General features: G+C 37.1%; 1 protein-coding gene across 3 annotated transcripts in view; it reads left to right on the top strand.

Moving 5' to 3' along the window:
• FIG4 (FIG4 phosphoinositide 5-phosphatase) overlaps nt 1-23802 on the top strand; it is a 75202-nt gene that overhangs the window by 6250 nt on the left and 45150 nt on the right. For 2 of the 3 annotated variants that reach the window (XM_075145660.1, XM_075145659.1), the window contains exons 2-11: nt 4722-4820; nt 5851-5974; nt 8994-9150; nt 10449-10499; nt 12355-12503; nt 15601-15729; nt 18309-18409; nt 18861-19023; nt 19672-19769; nt 21834-21967. In XM_075145660.1, the coding sequence (XP_075001761.1) occupies nt 4722-4820; nt 5851-5974; nt 8994-9150; nt 10449-10499; nt 12355-12503; nt 15601-15729; nt 18309-18409; nt 18861-19023; nt 19672-19769; nt 21834-21967 (1205 nt within the window). Of the gene's footprint in view, nt 1-1949; nt 3178-4721; nt 4821-5850; nt 5975-8993; nt 9151-10448; nt 10500-12354; nt 12504-15600; nt 15730-18308; nt 18410-18860; nt 19024-19671; nt 19770-21833; nt 21968-23802 lie in introns of those variants that run through there. The other variant, XM_075145661.1, reaches the window with a different exon arrangement.

A 23802-nucleotide genomic window follows, 5' to 3' on the forward strand; every position in this document is an offset into this window, starting at 1 on the left:
CTGTGAGGAGAGGCCGGGGCTGCCCTTTGCCAGACACAGCCGGTTCCAGCCGGCTCCAGCCGACCCTCCGCGGGGCACAGCTGAGCCCCTCGGCCAAGATGTTGGAGCCTCTGTGATAATGTATGTGAGAGAGAGTGGAAAACGCTATGCGGCAGCTGTGAGAGAAAGGAATGAGGAAAAATGTGAGAGAAACGGCCCTGCAGACGCCAAGGTCCATGAAGAAGGAGGTGCTCCAGGCACCAGAGCAGAGACCCCCTGCAGCCCCTGGGGAGGACCACGCTGGAGCAGGGGGATCTTTCCTGAAGGAGCTGCAGCTTGTGGAGAGGACCCGTGCTGGAGCAGGGAAAAGTGTGAGGTGGAAGGAGCAGCAGAGAGGAACTGTTATGAGCTGACAGCAACCCCCCATTTCCCACCCCCCTGTGCTGCTCAGGGCAGGGGGAAGGTAGAGGAGTTGGGAGTGGAGGTGTGAAGCTGTGCCTGGGAAGAAGGAAGTGTGGGGGAAAAGGTGTTGTTCTAATTTGTCTTTGTTTCTTGCTATCAGAACCTATTTTAATTGTCAGTAAATTAAATTCGTTTTCCCCAAGTCAAGTCTGTTTTGCCTGTGATGGTAAATGGTAGGCGATCTCCCTGTCCTTACCTCAACCCATCACCTTTTTCATCTTATTTTCTCTGCCTGTCCTGTTGAGGAGGGGGAGTGAGAGAGCGGCTGGAGGGGCGTCTGGCAGCTGGCCAAGGTCAACCCACCATGCTTCCTTAGGGCTTGCGGTTTTAGACATATCCACGAGCTCAACGGGTATCTTTTGCAAGCATTTTGTATAAGTTCTTAAGTGTTTTCTTTATGCTATTTGCAGGTTTAAAAGTTGGCTGTATAACTGCACTACTGTATTTTTCAAGTAATTTTAGTGTATTTTCACATCTTTCTTTTTTTTTTCTGCTCATTAAGCTGTGTGTTGCTTTTTAACTGATGAGTGAAATAAATTCTTTACAGTGCTAACATTTCTTAATGATAATTAGTTTATACAAAGAAGCAAACCGTAGTTTTAGACCAGGACTTCTAAGAAGCAATCTTCTTAAAGAAAAAAAAAATTGTGGGCAGAATGTTTGATTTCAGAACTATTATCCTGCCATTATAAACAACAATTTGCAGTAAGAAGTTTTTAATTTTGTTTAGACTCCTTTTAGAAGAAGCTATTTTTAATGGTTTGGCTGAATCAAGAGATTGATAAAAGAGGGTGTAAAGCCTTTCAATTAGATTGCTTTGGTTAAAACTCAGTCCCAGGTGGAAGTGACTAATGATTGTTCCTATGTTGTGGTCGCTTCGTGATAATTGTGCAATAAATTAAGCTTCGGTTGAGATCTCATAGGCAAGTACCTGCATGGTGCACTGTCGTGGTTGGTAGAGTGCACTTGTTGACAAGTTTCAGTGAGGCCAAGGGCAGACTAAACCTGGAAACAGCATGTTTCATCTCAGGTGATGGTTAAAGGACTTTGGCAGAGTAGTATGAAGAAATCTGCACAGTTTCTCCTTGTGTACTGTTCTGTTGAGAAAGTGCTTTGTTGGTCAAGGTTGTCCATTTATCTAAATGCAGTGGCTATGCTGTGGAGTGGAATTGTTTGAGACATTTGGAAAATGCTTCAATTTGTTCAGTTCATCTTAGTAATAAGAGAATAAGGATAGAAACTCCCAGAAAGGTTTCTGGAGCTTACCTGTAGATTCTAATTTTTTAATCTGTAATGATTTCTGTTAATCAAAATAGTTGTAAACAGCACAGCACATTTTAGCTTTGATTAATTTTGCAATTATATTACAACCTCAGAAATTAATTTATTTGATGATACAATGCTCAGTGTTGTGTTGATTTGGTATTTCTCTTTATTCTTTCCTAGTATTTGTGTGATGGCAAATTTAGTTGTGGTACATGTCTCCAATATGGTTTTATTTATGCTCCGTATCATCCAGTAAGACAGACTTATTTATTCATTAGATGTATAAATTAGGTAGCAGAAACAGCTAATGCTGAAATGTCTTTTTTAGTTTCATTTTTGCATTGTTACATTGTTAGTTTTCATATAATCTGTGTTTTCATTTCAGACCTTGAAGGTTGAATATGAGCTGGCATATCATGCCGTTTTTTGGGTAATTCTGGGGTTGTTGATTGTTAGCTAGTCCTGAAGACTTCTCATAGAAGTCTAATTTTGGGTTCGTAGTTTTGAGGACTAGTCCAAATTCAAAAGTTTTTGCAGATGTTTCCTTCTTTATTACCTCCAGAAGAATATCCTCTAACATGCAGTGGGTAAGATTCCCATTTGCTAAATCTGGATTTCCCATTGCCTGGCTTTCTAAGAAGGTGGCTTCTTTAGGTCTGTTGATGCTGGGTTTTGATGCTGTTCTCAACTGACCTTCCTCAATACGTTACACAGCCTAGCTTTCTAACTTAAAACAACTCCCCAAAATTAGTCCTTAAAGGACTTCAAAGAGAGCTTGTTAAGTACCACTCATCATGGTGGTTGCTACCATAGTTGGCAGATACAATTACTTCTCATCTAATCTAACTCTGCTGCTGTTCTGAGCAGCAGCAGCAGCACTTAAAGCTGGCACTGTAGCTGTGCATAGCTCACTATAGCAGCTGCCAAGCTGATGCGAGTGATGCATTCCTCATAGCGCTTCCTTATGTTTTATTGCTCGGTTAAAATGGAAATGGAGAAGTATCCAACTGAACTTCCGTAGCATTTGCAAATCTATATCCATATATCTCTCTCTCTTCCTGTGTGTCATGTGCCATCTTCCAATTTTAAATGTGGTCTTTGGTCTCAACTGCTGTTTGGACAAGCATCTTAAAGTTGTACTGTTCTATTTTTATTCGGGATGATTTGTCGGTAACGTCCCAAAGGTGTCACTCTGGGAAGAAATTACGTTCATTTAATGATCTGGAAATGGAAGGAGATCACTGAGCTGTATTGCAGTATTATGGATTATTGTTTAGCTTTAATTAATTAACAATTTTCTACAAATAGAGAAGCAGTACTCTTAAAATGCAAACTAACTTATAATCTGTGTATTACAAATGAATATGATATTTCCCTCTGCCCATTCATTTTCTACTGCATGAAGAAAAAGGTGGCATGATGGCATGGTCTAAGCAAGTGACCGTCTTGGTGGTTTGGTGTTTCTTGCTGGTAGGTGATACCAGCAGAAAAGCTCCATCCTCCATCTTTGTGCCATTTAGTGCCACGCAGTGGGGGCTCCAACCTACTCTGTGTTGTTATGATTTCCCTCCTGGGAAGCACAGATCTTGGCACTAAGGGATCTTCTGCAGCAGGTACTATGAGGGGGGCAGGCTGGGGAGCCTGGGCTGTGCACAGCAACACATCGCTCCTAAAAAAACAGTAGGAAACAGTTTCCTGTGCCAAAATGCTGCCTCAAAGGCTTCAGTGAGGGAGGGCTGCGATGGCATATGACTTTGAAGGACCCTCTTTACTACCATTTAGCAGTAAACAGCACAACTTGCCACTCAGTAAGCACTGTAATGTCAGTGTACAAGGTGGAACCAGGAGTTGTGGTGTTTCCTTTTATAGCTCTTAAAGTTAAGTATTTTAGTTTGTTTTTTAGAGCTTACTGACTATCTAGATGTTTTTGTAATTTCAAGGAAGCTGAAGAGGGCTCCAAGTTCTTCTTTCACCTTAAATATTTTGACATTAAAGATGTTTCTTAACCTCTAATTGATATAAATTATGAAATTCTGAGGTTTGTGTGAATGTTATTATTGATTTCCTTTCCCACATCTTAAATCCATGTGACTTTTAAAGTTAAGAGCTGGCTGCATAGATCCACATGAATTTGCCATGCTTTCCTACTAGGCTGAGCATTATTAATGAGTTACACCTTGCTGTGTGGTAGCACCACACTGATCAAATGAATTAGTAAAATGAGAGCTGCTTATAGCAAGTCAGTCCTGCAACCTGTGCTTACTGCTAATTCCTCTAAATGTTAAAATTAATTTATAGTTTGATTCCCTTAAATGAGAAATGGACATATTATATGTTTATCTGTGGTCTTTCTTTCATATTTTAAATGAGAAATAAAGCTAGTCTTTTTAAAAAAAAGTAGTATTTTTGAACAGCATGGCTGGTCAAATTAAACTTGAGTGTTGTGAGAGAACACTGGTGAGAAGTCTATCATAGCAAATATAAATAAAAATGAAGAAAAATTGCAGTACTGAAGTACTTACAATTATCTAGTATGGACTAGGAAAGACTAGTTGGCAGAAATAGCAATGGACTACAATATAGCAACAGTAGTTCTAGATCACAAAAAGTTACAAACTCTTGTGTATAAGCTTCTGCTAAATTTTACAAGGCAAATGGGAAAACAGTAATGGCTGGGGCAGGGCATAGTTGCACAGTGCCTGGTGTAAGCTGCATTTTTTCTGTTCAAAACAGGTTTTCACCTTTCTTCAATTTTTAAATTTTTTCCTCCGTGTACGGTGGAGAGAATGAGGTCTTTTAAGTTGCAAAGGTTGATTGTAACAAATGTACCTACCTAAGGTACTAACATCTAAACCAGTTTATTAACAGTCCATATGGAATATTACATATTTGATGATAGTTGAAATGGATCTAGTCTAGAAACTATATAAATGGCATTGTTGATGTCTTATGTTACAATGGGCTTTGGTTGCTTTATCTTGTATAATATTCTGACTTTTTTTTTTTAAATGTAGCGGTATTTTCTAGTTGGAAGTAATCCTGCAGAAACCAAATACCGTGTTTTGAAAATAGATCGCACTGAACCAAAGGATTTGGTTATAATTGATGATAAGGTGAGTGCCTCTCTATTTAGGTTTTTTTCAGTTATTCCAAATAATAATACTGTCTATATTGAGCTGAGTTTAAATATTACACATTTAATCTGTTTCAACAAAGGTATGTTACAGAATCATAGAGTCATATAACAGTTGAGGTTGGAGGGGATCTCTGGAGATTCTCTAGTCCTACCCTCATGCTCAGAGCAATGTCAACTAGATCAGGTTGCTCAGGGCCATGCCCAGTCGCGTTTTGAATATGGATGGAGACTCCACAACCTGTTCCAGTGTTCAACCATCCTCACAGTAAAAAAGCTTTTTCTTATGTTCAGATGGAATTTTCTGTATTTCAATTTGTGCCCATTGCCTCTTGTCCTTTGACTAGATACCACTAAGAAGAGTCTGCCTCAGACTTCTTTACTCCCTTCTATCAGGTATTTATACACATTGATAAGATCCCCTCTGAGCTTTCTCATCTGCAGGCTGATCAATCCCAACTCTCTCAGCCTTTCCTCGTATGTCAGATGCATACAGTGTGATAATGACTGGTTACAGTATGGGAGTGGCCACAAGATCTCCAAACAGCATGTTCACTTTAATGAAGTTTTCCCAAGTTTTTCAGTTTGTAACAATGTGCTCCCAATGGTTTTCTTATGTTCAGCTATGCTGTTCTAAGTGCAAAATACATTTAATTGCTATCTAGCCAAATTTTTAGTGTTTCTGATATATCTGAAGCAAAATAAACAGCAGCAACAAGAGTCTTAATGTACACAATAGAATAAGACTTGATTCCTTTCCAAGAAGTTTATGGTTTAAAATCTTAACACTTAAGACGTAAATGTTTGAATTCACATGTGACCGTGAATATGTCTATTGCAGTGAACGGTGAGTTTTGTGCATAAAAAACTTGTTGGTAGGACTGAAACAGGAGACAGAGGATGTAGAGTAGATGTTTGGTTTATTGTATGTGAAGTAAATTCTTCTATTCTCTGACATGAAATAACATTTAACTACTAAAGCGTAACTTAAGTGACTTTTTATTTTAAAGCATGTGTATACACAACAAGAGGTGAGGGAACTTCTTGGCCGTTTAGACCTGGGAAACAGAACAAAGATTGGGCAGAAAGGCTCTTCTGGGTTATCTCGAGCTGTCTCTGCTTTTGGTGTAGTAGGTAAGTGTTTTGTTTGGCTTTATAAAATCTTTATTTCTTAAGGAGGTGAGGCTTAGTGTGTCACACTGTATATTTTTCTGTATCCCCTTGATTTTTTTTTTTTTTTAAACTGAAGAGGATTGAGAAATCTCATTCTCGAAGATAAATAAGTTTCTATGTATTTTGTGAAAACAGATGGCCAGTATGGGGATGAGAGTTGTGCTGTAACTTGTGTTGTCTTCATCACTAAGGGAGAGACCTAGGAAATGACCAAACCCTAGAAGCTTGGTTGAAGATCCCACCAAACTCAACTGATTGCAGGATACAAATCACATGGAACATGGCTCCTGAATTCTAGAGCTCACAAAATGCTTTTTTAAGAAAACAAAAGTTGACGTCCTTTATTAAGTTGTATTTATTCATCACACGCTATTCAGAAAGATGACTTAATTTTCTTTTTGGTTAACTTTTTGCAGTGACATATTTCAGTATTTCTTTTTCATGTTTGAACAAGTATAACTGACCAGTATGTCAATTGAATTTTTAAATGCTGATCAGCTGTCCATAATCCTAGAGAATTGCTTTGAGGATTTAATAGCTTCTAACTTCATCCAAAAGTCACTACTTTCCTCCCTGTTGTCAGATACTGAGGTCGATATATTGATGGGTGATGTCTCCAAACTAAATATTAATGTGTGCTCTGACAGCCCCCAAGAATACTTTTTTGCATCAATATACATCTGAACATCTAAATCCAAAGCTGCAGAGGAGTGGAGACTGCAGTTACTTAAAAGATGCTCCTGAATTTTGCATAACAACCAAAACATAAGAAAATATTATTAGTATTTTAATCTAAAGTGGCAGATTAAGCAAACTTTATTCTATATTCTTTTGGCCCATGAAGCATTTTGGAACTTATCAATGGATCCACTTTTCAGAAATTCCTCAGATGAGGTTCCTAATTAATTTAAGAGTATTAATAATATGGGGAAACGTAAAGAAGCTTCTAACAGTCTTGCAGCATTGGTTTTTTTTGCACAAGCCATCAGTGCGCACTATCTAAATATGTGATAATATGTTCGGTTTGAAAGTGGTTGTGTTCAATGAAAATTCTGCATCCCAATTGTATGTTTGTTTACATGTACTCTTTATAACAGGAGAGTTTCTATTCTGTAGCTGGACAAATGTATTGGTTATTAGATATGGTGTACCATTTCTAGATTATTTTTTTAGAAGTAACATGCTCTCTCAGTGATCTTCAGTTTATCTTGCAGTTTTAAAGTATATGCTTTAGATATCTTCTATCTTGATCCTATCTAATCGTATCTGTATAAACATGTAATTTGAGGGAATGCAGCTGGTTGCTTATTTCTGCCTCCTGGCTCAGGTCAGGAGGACAGAGCTATTTTTTGTAGAATTGGAAAGGACAGATTTGTTCTGTTCTCTGGTTATTTCATTAACCAGAGACAGTGCATTCAGTGTGCTCAGAATGGGGGGTGCTGTATGCTGAGTTCTGGTTCACTATATAGTGTTTAACATTAGAAATTGCTTTTAGCTGGAGAGAACCAGGCCAAGGGGAAAGGCTGGGTTCCTTTTCAGACTTTGGTATAACATTTGGTGAAATTCAAAGGATAGAGCCTTCACGTAAGTGATTTTGGTACCTGGAGGATACAGGAAGAACTTTGACTGCTATTTAACAACTGAAATTCAATAGTCTGGCTGCTTCAAATGGCAGACACTGTTTCTTATTGTCAGCAGGGTCTTCTCTCCTTGTGCAGGTGAGAGCATTTTTCCAAGGGTGGCTAATAAGGCAGAAGAAAAGAATTGCAGTTCATTCAGTCACACTGCAGTCTCCAGCAGTGACAGGGAGGAAAACGTGTGCTTTGCTTATCCTTCTTCTTTAATTTATAATGCAAAGCTAAAAGAACTGAATATAAATACAAGTAAAAATATGAATTATGAGGGGTTTTCCCCCCCCCCCCCCCCCAATTAATATATTTGTTGGCAGTGCAGCAGTGACTGAATTTCAGGCTCTTAACTAGCAGCAATCCATCAAAGCAGCTACCTCCAAGAGCTAATTCATGTAATTTATTAGTTATTAAAACTTAGTACTGCTGTATCACTGCCTATACTGTATTAGAAACAAATTTGGGTTCAGGGGTGGTTATGTATTTCTGTTTTTAATTTGAATTTACACATTTGTGTTGTATTTAAAGGTTTGTTACACTTTTTCCTAGTGGTATGTAATAGAGACATCCAAAGAAGCAACTCAGTGAAGAAGCATGGCTATGCCCTGTAGCATTAAGGAATGAGGGTGGAGGCTTCAGAAGCCTTCTTTTGATAGGCAATAAAGCCAGACACTGCCTGTTCTACCTCCTTAGCCCTCTGGACTTCAGCAGGGTCAAATGTTGGTATCTGAGAAAGGAAATAGAAAGAAAGGATTACCCCTGATGCTCTGAATGGCTAATTTGGGGGACATGCTGCTGTAGACAGGGAATTTAATTCCCTGCTGTTAAGGAGAGAGAGCACAAAGATGTTGTAGTACCCTCAATTCCTTTTGCTGTTCTGTGCCCCTCCCCAGTAGAGAATACATAAACCTGAAAAACAGATTGGAGACTGGGATTTCCTTGCCCTGGAAAATTAACCTTTTGGTGTCTGAAGTAACTAGGATATGCCTCGCACTGGACAATGAGAGTCCTATAAAAAGCAAATACAAGTATCTTTAGACAGCAACTTATTCTGAATTTTCAGTGGTTTAACTCTGCTACCTAATACTAAAAATATATACAATGGAAGGGGAAAAAAAGTAAAAACCATGTATTTCATTGATTAACACTTACTGGGGATGAATTGCAAGACTCTGTGTCTATGTATATGTATATTTTTGTATGTGTATATATATGCACATTATACATATAACATTAAAAACAAACAAAAATTCTATGAAGTCTTGAAACAATTCTGATACTGTTTTTCTAAATATGTTTGACCAAATCAATGCAAACATCCAAATAATAGCATTTTAATGCTGTTTTAACAGGTTTTGTCAGATTTTTAGAAGGCTACTACATTGTATTAATAACAAAAAGAAGAAAAATGGCAGATATTGGAGGTCATGCAATATATAAAATAGAAGATACAAATATGATCTACATTCCAAATGACTCTGTAAGAGTCACTCATCCTGATGAAGCCAGGTAAATAATGGTGGTAAACAGTGTGTACTTTTTGAATATTTTCTAAGCAATGGTGAACTGCAACTAGAAATTTCGGCCATGGAATTCCTTCTGTTAGTATGTCATTCAAGCCATTTTATCTTAGTTGATAAATTAGCGTGGAAGAATGGAGAATGAGCCACAAGTTCTGTGTTGTCTAACCTGGAGGGTAAATACAACTTTCAGAGCTTTTTGTCCGCATCTTCATGTCACCTACATGTCAAAGCTGCATCCTAGCAAACGTGCACCGGGAAGCGTCCAATAGCAACATTGTTCTTAGAAGGGCAAAATAATGCTAATACTGGTTTATATTGTTTGGGGTACTGTTCTTTTGTTAGTAGCTCTAGCATCATGTTAATCTCACCTGAAGAGATCTTTTGTGCCCCTCAGGAAGTGCTGAGTAGATTAATTTAGTGATTCTGTGCTGTCAGAATCTTGTGAATGTTGGTGGTGTAAAGGGTGATAACTGACCCACTGGTAAATTTAGCTTCTTTTTTCCTTTCTGTGACTTCTTTCTAAAGAAAGAAATTTGGGCCTTTGATCAGCAGGGAATCTTGTGTGAAATGTACAAGTACATCCTTGGTGGTGTTTTTATCAGGGTAGGGTAACTACTTCTATGAAATACCAGGCAAATGATATCAATAAACTGCTTTTCAGTCTGTACCAAGTGTGAATAGTCTAAAAGTTGTGATGGATTATGATAAACTGATGTCAGGTAATAAATCAAGCCAATGGTAACTATTAAAACAGTTTTCACTTTAAGATATGACTGATCGTAAACCTCAGTCTCCCTCTTAGAATGCAGCAGACCATATTATCTAACCTATATATTTATAGTGTCAGCCATTTTATCTTTCATAGACAGTGTTATGGTTTCTTCTGAGAATTTGCAAGTGTATGACATGTTGAAGTAGATATTTCTTTTCTTGTTCATTTATTTGAGTATAACTGTGAAAATATTTAATTCTTCTGTAGTACTGTTGGGAGTTTACTTGTGTAAGTCCTAGAGAATTTGACCCGCATATGTGGAAAATAGAACTACAATTGTATCTACAACCGCCTAAAGAAAGAGAGTATGTACATGAGTAGACACTGGATTAAAAAAAGCCTATTTGATTTATTTAATCCAGATGCTGACATTCTAGTGGAATTACTTGTCAAAACAATTACAGCCAAGATAGCTAGAGAACTTATGGCAAGAGTCAATATTTATATGAATGACTTCTTGGGGAGTCTGGTTAAAGTGATAACTTTCCCTTTAACTTGCATTATTTTGCTAGGTATCTGAGAATCTTTCAAAATGTGGACCTTTCTAGCAACTTCTATTTTAGGTAAGTATTCGTTACTAATTCCTTTAAAAAAAATTGTGTACTTGCACTTGCTATAAGATTCTGCTTTTGGTCGGTGTTCTGAGGAAATAAGACGTGATCACACAGCTTGTCCATTTTCATGTGTGTCTTGAACCTGCTTTCTCCTTCAACAAACTGATTAGGAATGCAGTCTCCATGAAGTTGAAAAACTATAGAAATATTGGTGACTTGGTAGAAGGTAGACACTGAAATTACTGTTTCCACTGACTGTTCACCTTTGATTATGCAGAAGTTCTTTCTTTGGAAAAATAGTATCTTTGGGGGGTTTGCTTGTCCTCTCAGTTTTTCTTTCTTGATCTCATTTTCCAGAAATAAAGCTTTGCTTTGATTCAGAAATAAAGATACAGAAACAGGTCCTCATCTAAGATATACCCTATGTAGGGTACATCTTTCATAGGGCCTTCTAGGCATTACCAATTCTCTTGCATACTGCTTCATAAATGCCATACCTGAGACAAGCTTCTGTGTCCCAGCTACTATTACACATGAGATTTTTGGGACAGCAGAAAAATGGGGGAAATGTGGTGATAAACCTGGCAGTAGTACTTAGAAGACTTTAAGACTTAAAAAACAAAACCGAAAAACCCCCTCTTGCAGGTACCAAAAGATATATCAGTCTAGAACATACTGTCTCTTGGAAGATAAAGGCTTTTTGTCACAACTGTATCTGAAGATGAAACCTACCAAAGTTTCATGTCTATTTTGTGGTTTTGCATGGAAAGGCTTTTTCACAGTGTAAAACCTGCATTTTTCTTCCATGCTTTATCTCCCAGCCCTAATATTATACAACTTTCGGGTTTTTTTTCTGCTTGGAGATGATGAATGTATACTGTTTCTGTGATCATGTGTAGAGGGGAAGGGAGAAGGTTCTTACAAGACTCTCTGATAAACACATTTATCAGCTTAATTTAAATTGTTCTTGGCTGAAATCATAGCATATTTTTTGCATGGTTTTCATATAAATCCATGAAGTTAGTTATAAGAAAACATTTGGTCTGAGGGGAAAATGGAGGAATAGCCTGAACAAGTCTCTTACTGAGATACTGTATAAAGATTCTGGTATATGCAAACTGACCATGTAACAGACTTTGTGTTTTTTTTTTCTAATGGATAAACATGTCAGGTCATTATGGAAATGTGGTGAATATGTGGGTTAGACTTTGTTGTCATCAGCAATAAATCTAAATGGCCAATGTTTAAATAAACTTTTTAGCTCATTAATGAATATCTAGAACTTACTGGGGCGCCAGTAATCATTGATGCCATCTTAGGAAAGTCTTTGGAAATCTGTTTGTATTTCTGATTCAAGATTTCTCCTTGGGGAAATGAATCCTAGTGGCTTATAAAATTTAGCAATTAGTGTAGAGTGTTGTCAGTATAAAAGACATGACATGCAGAATTTGTTATTGTTATGGAACTAATTAAAAAAAAACCACACCTTTTCCGTATTGAGCAGCCACTGTCTTAGGATGCATCTATGCTGCAGTCACAAATTTGAAAACAGATACAGTTTTTGTGGACCAAATTTTTGGCTGTTTTGAGCTCAGGTAGTATTTAGAGAGTAGTACTTAAATCTGAGAAAAATGAGGTTCCCTATGTATATGGATATTTCCGCTATTTTACTGTAAACAGTTCTATGTTTGTAAAGCTTCTTTTGGAAATCATTTGTATCATTATAGAATCAGAATCTGCATATCTTATTTAAAAGTCTTTTTTTTAATGGATAAAATAGCACTGTGTTAAATATAAGTACAGATGGAGAGTAAGGACTTTCAGAAAAGTCTACAATTATTAATAAACGATAACTGTCTATCAGTTACAGCTATGATCTATCTCACTCCCTTCAGTATAATCTTACTGTCCTGAGAATGCCACTTGAGACATTAAAAACTGAAACAACTCAGACCCGACAAGAGAGTTTTGATATATTTGAAGATGAAGGACTTTCAACACAGGGTGGAAGTGGTAAGCCAATACGCCTAATTAAACTAATGTTGTTCGTCATGAGTACATTTAGAGTATGTTCCACTTAAGTTTAGTTTTGAGAAACACGTGGGTTTTCTGTTTTGATCAGTAGTCTCATAACAGTCCTGAGTTGTTAAAAGATTACATAAAGTACCAATTACAGACATTTGAATTTGAACAATGCAATTTCTAGAGATGATTAATCATTGTTTTGTTAATTTACATTGCAACTCAGGGAGATAATTGAGCATGCTGACGTTTTTCAGCAACTGATTCTTCAACTGACTTGTAAGACTCCCAATAGCAATGAATTACAAAGAGAGTGGGAAGCAATAACTGATTAAGGACTAATAAATCTTTTTTGTTTCGTGTTGGAAAATACTGACGACAGAGGAATTGTATGAAGTTAGTATCAACTTGATGTAGTAAGCTCTATCAGGAAGTCTAAGAAAAATTATTGATTTCAGTTGAAAACTACAGTCTTCACTTTGTATCCAACATGTTCATCAGAGTGTAAAGATGATCAGCCAGACAGGAAAACTATTTTCTCTACGTTTTGCTTCACACTTACAAAAAAAAAAAAAATTTCCCCTGAAATTCTTAATATTGGATTTCGTTCTGTTGAAGTTGATTTTTTTTTAATGTTTCATTGCCCTGTGACTTATACTAATTATCTGAATGCTTGCCAAAAAATTAAATTTTAATTTTTTTTTTTTACTTTTTGGTTTTGTAGATGTGACACCACTTTTTTCCTTGTTTAATCATGAAATATCAGAAATAACAGTGCTAATAGTGCTAATGTTTGATTCATAATGAATACATTGCTGTAAAAGTGGTCTCAAACAGCTGTGGAGATACAACTAAGCTTCTTAGGTAGTAATAGAACACCATGCCTTTTAAATACATCACTGGTAAGAAAAATAATAGGATAGAGGAAGCCTGCTACTGTTTTGCTTGACACTATCAACTTGATATGGAAGCCAGCTTAGATGTAACATAGAATCTGGATCTGTGCTTGTGTTGGCTATAAAGAGGCTCAACAGCTTCTCTCCATTACCGCCCTTATTCGTAGTCACCCGCTGTGTAACCTCTGTTGCACAGAAAATATAATGCTTGTCCTAAAGTAACTTTGGTTCTTGGAGATAGTGTGAATTGCATGACTCGTCTTCTAGCTCTTCTAACCCCCTCTTCCGAGGCACTGAAGAAGGAATTTATTGGTCGTGCTTTCTGTGCCTCCGAAGGGGACTCTGAAGGTCTGATGAGCACATAGTTAAAATGCAGAAATGCCCGAAACAACCCCTGACCCAAATTTGTGCAAAACAAACTTGTACACTGTCCACCCTTTCGTTTTTGACACCCTAGAATAGGCTTACACTGACTACAACTCAAAGAATGATAATGAACGTTAGGTAAGTAACTAATCATCTTTGATACTGGAATTTATTATGTTAAATAGTTGTAAACATCTATCATATGTCATTTAAAAGTTTAAAAGTAAAAAGTGATGCTGTATACAGTATGCCCTAAATCCTATGGAAAAATTGAAAGATAATCAAATAATGTATTTTCTTTTAAAGAAAAGAGACTCCCCCTCGCAAGTCATACCTCCCCCCCAACCCGAAAAAGATATTAGTAACATGGTCATATATATCAGGATATCAGAAATTGGTTGTCAAATACTATAGTGGCATAAATGACCATAAAGAGTGGAGGGAGCAATAATTCCTCTTCTGCAAAGGTTCTTACCTGCAAGATTTCTCAGGAATCCATACAATGGCATCGTCTCTTCCATGTCTTTGTGAAAACATCGGGAGATAAAGATGCCATAACCTTGACCCCATCAGCAGTATACTGATAGCACACACAACTCAATTTCCAGTAGATATCAGCAACATATCTGTTCACATGATAGAATATGTATAAGAAATAGCCTCCTGTCATTTAAGAACAAATTCTCACCACATACTGCTACAATACAACTCATTGTGCTGGTTTTGGCTGGGATAGAGTTAATTTTCTTCATAGCAGCTAGTATGGGGCTATGTTTTGGATCTGTGCTGGAAACAGTGTTGATAACACAGGGATGTTTTGATTACTGCTGAGCAGTGCTTACACAGAGTCAAGGCCTTTTCTGCTCCTCACCCCACCCCACCAGCGAGTAGGCTGGGGGTGCACAAGAAGTTGGGAGGGAACACAGCTGGGACAGCTGACCCCAACTGACCAAAGGGATATTCCATACCCTATGACGTCATGCTCAGCATATAAAGCTGGGAGAAGAAGAAGGAAGGGGGGGACATTCGGAGTGATGGCGTTTGTCTTCCCAAGTAACCGTTATGCATGATGGAGCCCTGCTTTCCCAGAAGCTTCATTTGAAAAAACTAGACAAAAAATCTAGCTAATAGAGTTCTTGTCCTATTCCTTCTCTTTAAGATTCAGACTCATTCAGTTCCCTTCACCACCTTTTAGTGCCAGTTATCATCTTGATCCTGATTTTTGAAATAGAAAAAGACTCAGGTTCCAGATATATCAGAAATTGAATTTTTATTTGCAGGTCTACAATAGCTGCATTTCTTGATGTCAATGCAAAGTAGGAAAACCAGGCTAAATTATGTGAGAAGGGGATTGACATGCTTTTTGTAAAGGGGGATAGGGCTATGCATGATCTTCCAGAGCCTAACAGATAATTCCAGAGGTGACCCAGAATTAAAAAGCTTGTAAAGTCCTCCTATGAGAGTATTTTTGCCTTAACTGGAATTCGCAATTTGATTTATTTCCCTTATTATCAAATCCTCTGCTGCCACCATGCAGAGATCTCCTTTCAATACTGGAAGTATCAGAAATTTCTGCATGAAGGCACTCAAATACTACAGTGACTGGCAACCATAGAAAAATTTGAAATCCTTGTGAATGCAGAACTTTAGCGTGTGCCTGAAGTTGTCTGTGTTTGGCAAACTTCAAGGATGCGAGTAGATGATATGCTGAGTTGCAGTCAAGGGAGAATCAAAATAAAGGTCCAATGACCTGAATTTAAAACAGTCCAATACAGGTAAGCTTGCTTCTTAATTGCTAATGCATTTTCATTGTAACAACTTCCTAGGTGTATTTGGGATTTGCAGTAAGCCTTACGAAAAGTATGTGTGGAATGGCAAGCTTCTGGATGCAGTAAAAAATACTATTCATCGTGACTGGCTGCTGTATATTATTCACGGATTCTGTGGGCAATCAAGTATCCTTTTACTGTTGTAACCAATGTTGGTTTATCGATTTTTAAAAAGTTTGAAGGTGTGAAACACATTGAATTATTTCTTTGTCATGTAAATACTTTCAATTTTAGAATTATTCGTTGGCTTTTATTTTCATTACTTTTCTAAGTTTTACGGCTAAACAGGAAATATGATTATGTTCTTATTATAGGGTCCTGACACAGGTAGACTGCATTCTCAGTGAGGCACTGTTTGTAAGCATGGGGTTTAGTAATAAAGAACTTGAGAGGATTTTAAGGCTCGGCTGTATTTTTCACTGATATTTGAGGAAGGGGAGAAAAGCTAAACAGAACTGAATTGCTGACATAGAAATGTTCTCTTGCTAATCTCCTTCAAAACATTTTTTTAATAACTGAGATTTGCAGAAATTCTGTTTCTGTTGAAGACAATGATAGAACTTCATGCCTGCTGTGTGAAGAGAGTTAAGTAAACACTAGAACATCTGAAAATCTTTTTTCCTGACTATATTATTTAAAATGGGTAAATGGGTCTATGTACATTGTAGTAGGATGAGAAGAAGCCCAAATGCATATCACACTCCAAAGAAATGCCATCTCAACATCTTAGTTGATAAGAATGTAGTATATTACAGAGACACTATATTTTAATCATCAACAGTATCATTCGCTGGGTAAAAAACTGGCTGGACGGCCGAGCCCAGAGAGTTGTGGTGAACGGAGTTAAATCCAGTTGGCGGCCGGTCACGAGCGGTGTTCCCCAGGGCTCAGTATTGGGGCCGATCCTGTTCAATATCTTTATCAACGATCTGGACGAGGGGATCGAGTGCTCCCTCAGTAAGTTTGCAGACGACACCAAGCTGGGCGGGAGTGTTGATCTGCTGGAGGGTAGGAAGGCTCTGCAGAGGGACCTGGACAGGCTGGATCGATGGACTGAGGCCAACTGTATGAGGTTCAACAAGGCCAAGGGCCGGGTCCTGCACTTCGGCCACAACAACCCCATGCAACGCTACAGGCTTGGGGAAGAGTGGCTGGAAAGCTGCCCAGAGGAAAAGGACCTGGGGGTGCTGGTTGACAGCCGGCTGAACATGAGCTGGCAGTGTGCTCAGGTGGCCAAGAAGGCCAACGGCATCCTGGCCTGTATCAGAAATATTGTGGCCAGCAGGAGCAGGGAGGTGATCGTGCCCCTGTACTCGGCACTGGTGAGGCCACACCTCGAATCCTGTGTTCAGTTTTGGGCCCCTCACTACAAGAAGGACACGGAGGTGCTGGAGCGTGTCCAGAGAAGGGCAACGAAGCTGGTGAAGGGCCTGGAGCACAAGCCTTCTGAGGAGCGGCTGAGGGAACTGGGGTTGTTTAGTCTGGAGAAGAGGAGGCTGAGGGGAGACCTCATCACGCTCTACAACTACCTGAAAGGAGGTTGTAGCGAGGTGGGTGTTGGTCTCTTCTCCCAAGTAACTCGCGATAGGACGAGAGGAAATGGCCTCAAGTTGCGCCAAGGGAGGTTTAGACTGGACATTAGGAGAAATTTCTTTACTGAAAGAGTGGTCAGGCCTTGGAACAGGCTGCCCAGGGAAGTGGTTGTCACCATCCCTGGAAAGTATTTAAAAGACGTGTAGATGAGGTCCTTAGGGACATGGTGTAGTGGGTATGGTGGTGTTGGACTCGATGATCTTAGAGGTCTTTTCCAACCTTAATGATTCTATGATCCTATGATTCTATGTTAGTTCAAAAGCCTGTCAACAAAATATCCAGGGAAGCAAATACAATTATGAAGTTAAGGTTAGTGATATCTTTGCAAAATTTAATTTTTTTTTCACGATTGTAGAGCAGACAGAAAGCTAGATCTGTTTTTATATACCGCTATTTCATCTGAGGTCTTACTTAATCAACATGGTAGCTGTGGATCAGACCGCCAGCATTATGCCTGCAGCTGCTTTGTGAGTGACAATAGTCTTTGCTCTAGAAAATTTGATGAGCAAATGTCTTCTTCCCTCTTTCTTATGCCTCCCTTCTGCTAAGGAAGCAGTGATAGTCACACTAGACATCTGATTCTATCTTTTTAATAACGAATAAAAAGCCTAAAAGAAAGCCACCACAGCATCCGTAGCTGTTTGCCTCTGGCTTTCAGTTGGTTTTACTTAAGTAGTTGCAAATTTGTCTACTTTTCCAGCTAAATAATTAGAGGATGACTAATATACCTGGTCTGAAAATAGAAGCTCCCAGGCTTTAATCCCAGTATTCACAAAAGCAGTATTTGTGGCCCAAGGTGAATCTTGTACCTACTTCATCTACATTGTCACTTCATAAAATAGAAATAGTTCTCTTCCATACATTATAAAAAGTGGTTGATGTACTATAATGTAGTTTCCCTTTTCAAAGTTCTTCAGAATGACTGTTGAAAAGGGCAATGCTCTCTCCCAGCTGCAAAAGAAATTTGGAAGTGATACTCATCTCTGTTGAGGATATTTTAGTAAATCAGATGTTTCACTTCTATACACCTTTTTTAGAATTTATTTTTGCTTGCATGAAGTAAGTGAACGAAAAATTGCATGTGGCATGTAAACCTTAACTTCTCTTTCAAGAACTGTTAATATACGGTCGCCCTATATATGTCACTCTGATAGCCAGAAGATCAAGTAAATTTGCTGGAACACGTTTTCTGAAACGAGGAGCAAACTGTGAGGTAAATTACATGTTATTTTAGGGGTTTCCCTTTTGTCCCCCCAACAATATGAAAGCTTGAACTTGACTGCTTGGAGAACTGAAATGTTTTAGAAGGTCGTTAGGGCTTTGGTTTAAATTATGCTATTAGATAATGTTATCACAGCTATCATTACATTTTAAATTCAGATAATAAAGCTGTTCTTAAAATAATAAGTCTTAACTGGCAGTTCTTTTTTTTTTTTTTTTTTACATTTAGAGATAATGTTATTTCCAAATAGAGAGGGGGAAAAAAAAATCTGATAATATACATTTAGAGACAAATGGGAGTTTAAACTTCGGTGGTGTTCTCACTACCATGATTTGGTGTCTTACAGTTTAGTTGTAGTCTGTTTGTAATGATCAGTTTTCTATAATGCATGCAGCTCTGAAGTGTCATGTCTACATCACAGGTGTATTTCTGTTCGGTTTAGGGAGATGTTGCTAATGAAGTGGAAACTGAACAAATACTTTATGATGCTTCAGTTATGTCATTTTCTGCGGGGAGTTACTCTTCCTACGTTCAGGTTCGAGGATCTGTCCCTCTGTACTGGTCTCAAGATATTTCAACTATGATGCCTAAGCCACCCATAACATGTATGTACAAATTATTCTTTGTGGTAGTTTACAGTTAGCGCTGTGTCCTAAAGGAACACCTGAGAGAGTATGTGAAAACTAAATTTGCAAGAAAGAACAAATTGCCTATGCATTTGTTGTTTGGGAAGCTATAATTTCAGGTGAACCAACGTTCTTTATAATAAACAACATGGCATATAAACATTCAACCACATAAACAGCTGCATTTGATGGAATTGAATAGGAAAAAATCTCCATGTTAGTCTTCACATTCAGAAATGGAATACAAAAAACTTCTGTTTGAAGATGTCCGCTTTCTTTGTGCTTATTATTTTATATGCAAAGTTAGCTACATTTATCTTAGTATTGTGGATACAATTCTGAACCTATTGAAAATGGTGGAAAACATCTGGGCTAAGTTTAATGGGACCAGAATACTTGCTCTTTGTAAGCATCTCAGGAAAGTTTTGGTTAAGAAGTCACTTCCAATTTGGAAAAGGGAAGATTTTTTTAACAGCTTTTGCATGAAGAGGGAAGAGTATGTAATTGTATCATTACTATTAGAGAATTAGTATATATTTTGTGAAGAGTACTTTTAAGGGAAAATGATTTAATTGACTACAGCTCATGTAACATTGTCCTGAATATGTATGAATGTGTTTTTTGCAGTGGACCAAGCAGATCCTTTTGCACATGTTGCTGCTCTTCACTTTGACCAAATGCTTCAGAGATTTGGCTCTCCCATTATCATTTTGAATCTTGTGAAGGTAAAATATTTTGAATATGTTCTGTATGTTTTCTACTTTTTAATATGATGCTTATTTCTGTAGAGTCTCTGTGTAATTTTGGTTGTGCTCTAAACTAATACTAGCTTAAAAGTGGCATACTTTCTTCATAAATCTCATCCTACATGGGGTAGTACATAACTCTCTAACTGCTTCTACTACAACCCTTCAAAAAAAGAAGTTTCCCATATTTATAGATGACTTCTAGTAACCTTTCACTGCTGTCTTCAGATTTTTGCTATTACCACTTAGATGTGAGTAAGTCCAAATAAATTTCCCACTAAATTTAATTTGGCACTAAAAAATGTTAAAATAGTATGGTACCATGCAAAGTGGGGTTTGTAGGCTTCTTGAACAGATGACTGAGTTATTTGAAATATTGTGATAAAGACTTATCTTTTGTTGTTTGTTCCGACTGGTAGAGTCATGGAAGTAAGGGCGGGAGAGAAAACTGAAGCATCTGATGGTAGCTAACTGGCAGTGCCAGTGGCAGCAGGGCTGCAGTAATGGGGGGAGCTTCATGATTGCTGCAGTAATTGCTGCTGTGTGAGAGGCTCTGGTACAAAGCCTGGATTCTGAGTGGCACTGTAATTTTGGTTATTACATCTTGTATTTGCATTGTTTTTTTCTTTCTTCTTTTTTTTTTCTTTCTGTTCTGTCTAGTCATTTTCGGTGATGGTGTCTGTTTCCACATTTGAGTTTAATATATTGATTTGTTTTGCTTGAATCATATCTTATTTCTTTTTAGTCTCTAAAAAAATCATAGAACTGTATTCAGTAGAAAAAAGGATCTTTTATGTGCATGTAGGATCCGTTCCTATATAAAAAAATAGGGAAAAGACAAAAGGAAGCGTTTTAAAACTCTTAAGTTGTAATAAATGGCAACTAGATAATCTATTTTCTATTTTTATAAGCTTTCCTGTGTAGGAGTGCTTTTAAGACTGTCCAAAAGTCTGTGGAATCAACTTAGGATAGCATTTGTTGACAAGAAAATGATTCTATCTCTTGCAACCATAGCTTTCAAAAGCCATTGTTATAGTGTGAGTCTAGGCTCACGTGACCTTGATGTGTGAATCATTATATGCTTTTATTCACAGGGCTTTTGATACAGTGGCTGAAAATGCATTTCTTTCCCTCTCTGTAGATGCTCAATATTAAGATGCTAAAAGTCATGTTCCTTTATTACTTTATGTACTGTTTTTTAAAAAAAAAAGTGAGGGGGGGAAGCCTGCAAATCTGAACACCTTTTTTTGGATGTTGCTGTTGCTTTTACACAAATGCTAAGCATTTCTATCTCCAGTACTTCTATTATTTGATTTCTTAAATGTTGATGAAACATAAATCTGTGTGATCTTATATTTTTTCTGTTCTAGAAACTTGTTAACTAGTAATCAATGTATTAGGCTTCCTTTGGGTTTGTTTATTTAGGACTGCTATTATATATTTAAAACAGTTTCTATAATATAGGTTCAGTACAGATTTTAGTTTGGATGAAGTTGAGAAGAAAGCCATACTAATATATAGAGTGCCAAAACATATGGTATATTCCAAGAATGGCAACATAATTCTAATTTTTTAGAATTATTGCAAAGCTGGGAGATGGGATCTGTTGTTCCCCATCTGTCAGTAATGGAGAAGAATTTGCCTGGGTCCTCTTGTATGCCAGCACTGAATGGGATGTTTTCCTTTCTGTCGTTTTCCTTCTTTTTTGTCTTTGTCCATTTCCTCTGTATTAGCACTTTTGTTTCCTTGTGCTCTTGTTTGCTCTTACAGGGTTCCATTTTTCAGCCAATGATTATGCACAGTTGAAATGGGTGACTTTTACTACTAATACAGATCAGTTGTTAAAAATCCAGAACGTTTAGATTTTCTGTCTTTTCTGTTCTTCATTTAATTGTACTAGTTATGAAGAACTGCCCGCTGTTGTTACAGCTTCCACTTTTAATTTCTGTTATATATACATACATGTATATGTGTATGTATAAGGGTTACATACATTTGTTAGTGAAAATTGTAATGTTTAACTTCCTTCTCTGTTTGCTAAAGGAACGTGAAAAAAGAAAGCATGAAAGGATTCTTAGTGAAGAACTTGTTGCTGCTGTAACATATCTCAACCAGTTTTTACCCCCAGAGCATGCAATTATATATATACCCTGGGATATGGCCAAATACACAAAAAGGTAGAAAAGATCCTTCTTTGTACTAGTGCTCTTAGCCACAATACAAATAACTGTATGCTACTGAGTGTCTCTCTTTTCAGTTGAATGTAGATTAGGAATGCTGGGAGAATTTTATTAAGCTCTATGGACAGAATAAAACCTCAACTTTTTAAAGGATTTTTAATGTTTTCTATGGTTTCTTACCAAAGTGGAGCAAGACCTGAAAACTTTGAAATTCTCTGCAAAGGAAAATTTTAGAGAAAAGCCACAAAAAAAGCCATCAACATTCACTTTTTATTTTGAGTTATTCAAAACACTGCATTTTGTCAGGTGTTCCATTTCAATCATTGAATTTATTGATTTACAAAATTTTGGAAAACAAGGGGTTTCGTATCCATCGATTTTTTCCATTTCCTCTTCCAAAAGGAAATGAGGGCATTAATTTAAATGTTATAAAACATTTAGATTATTAGAAGCGTGTATCTTAGAAAGGCAAATAAATTCTGTAACTTTTTATTCTATAATTTTGGACAATAGAATGTTGTACTAAGATCATGTGAAAAGGATGAATGTTTTCCTAAATGTAGAAATATTTACAAGGCACAAATGTTTTAAATCTACAGGTATAGATTGCTATTCTTAAGTAACACACAACTCAGTTGTAAAGTTCTCTGGCCTGCATATGTCTACTGTATCTTATAATGCCAGACATTTCTAGAAGAATGACAAGAATTGTTGGATCAACTTTCAGGTATCCGTTACTATATCAGTCTGAGCAAAACAATGGAAAAACTGGTATGGTTCAAAGGGCAGGAATGTAATTAATGTTTGTCAATTAAAATTTTTGAAAAAAGCTTTGGAAAACAATCCTTATTCACTATTTGAGATTACAAGTTGGTTGATATGGTTGGTCATGTAGGTATGAAACTGTTACTTTAAATTTGACGTGGTTTCACGCTACATTTTTATTCTAAAATGGCATTGTGTACAATTAGGTTTATGTTCAATTGTTTTTGTTATGATTAAATAGCAAATCTCAAAATAAGTCTAGATTTCCTTTCAGAAGATATGCTAGGTGCAAGTTCTTGGGTTTCATATGGAGTGATGCTGATGAAGCTTAGTGGTCTGTCCCATATGGGAAATGATACTAGGTGATTAAAGGATTCCCCTTCTAGCTTTAAGCTTGAGGTATATTTATATACATCTCCACCCTAGTACAGATACAAAAAATACCTGAGGGCTTTGAACAAGATTAATTATTTATGCAAGCAAGAGATATTTAAGAATGGAAGATAATGTATATGTCTACCTAAAGAATTGACGGTTTCAGGAGTACTGAGAACGTGTTTGCTTTAACATGTAGTTTTGAAGTAAGTTTGCTGGAAAGTAGTACCAGTGGAAATGTTCCAAAATATTAGGCTTCCATCTCAGTATAAGCAATCTTTAAAAAATAAATAATTGTTTTTGTTACTTGAAATGTAAACACTAATAAAAGCTTTGAAAATAAAATCATGAGTAAACAGAAGTTAAAATCCCCAACAATGAACGAATGGATGCCTCGATCTGAGCAGGAAGTTCAGGACATCATGAAGGCCAGACACGGAAACAAATGTTACTGAAACAGCACCTTGCAAATAAAATGAGGGAATATGATTTAGCATAATCATATATCCTTTTCTGCCTCATTCTTATTTTGTGAGTCCCAGAAAGTTTGGTAGAAGAAAATTAGTGTGATATAAAAGTCCAGGAGTTTTAGATTTTTAATGTCTTCCACTTCTAGTTTATGTAATATGTTTTATTAAAAAGTAAACAAAATTGCTCAGATTCGGTCAGTATCTGTTTCCTAAGGCTGTAAA

The sequence above is a fragment of the Calonectris borealis genome, chromosome 3, assembly GCF_964195595.1.
Source record: "Calonectris borealis chromosome 3, bCalBor7.hap1.2, whole genome shotgun sequence".
NCBI lineage: Eukaryota > Metazoa > Chordata > Aves > Procellariiformes > Procellariidae > Calonectris > Calonectris borealis.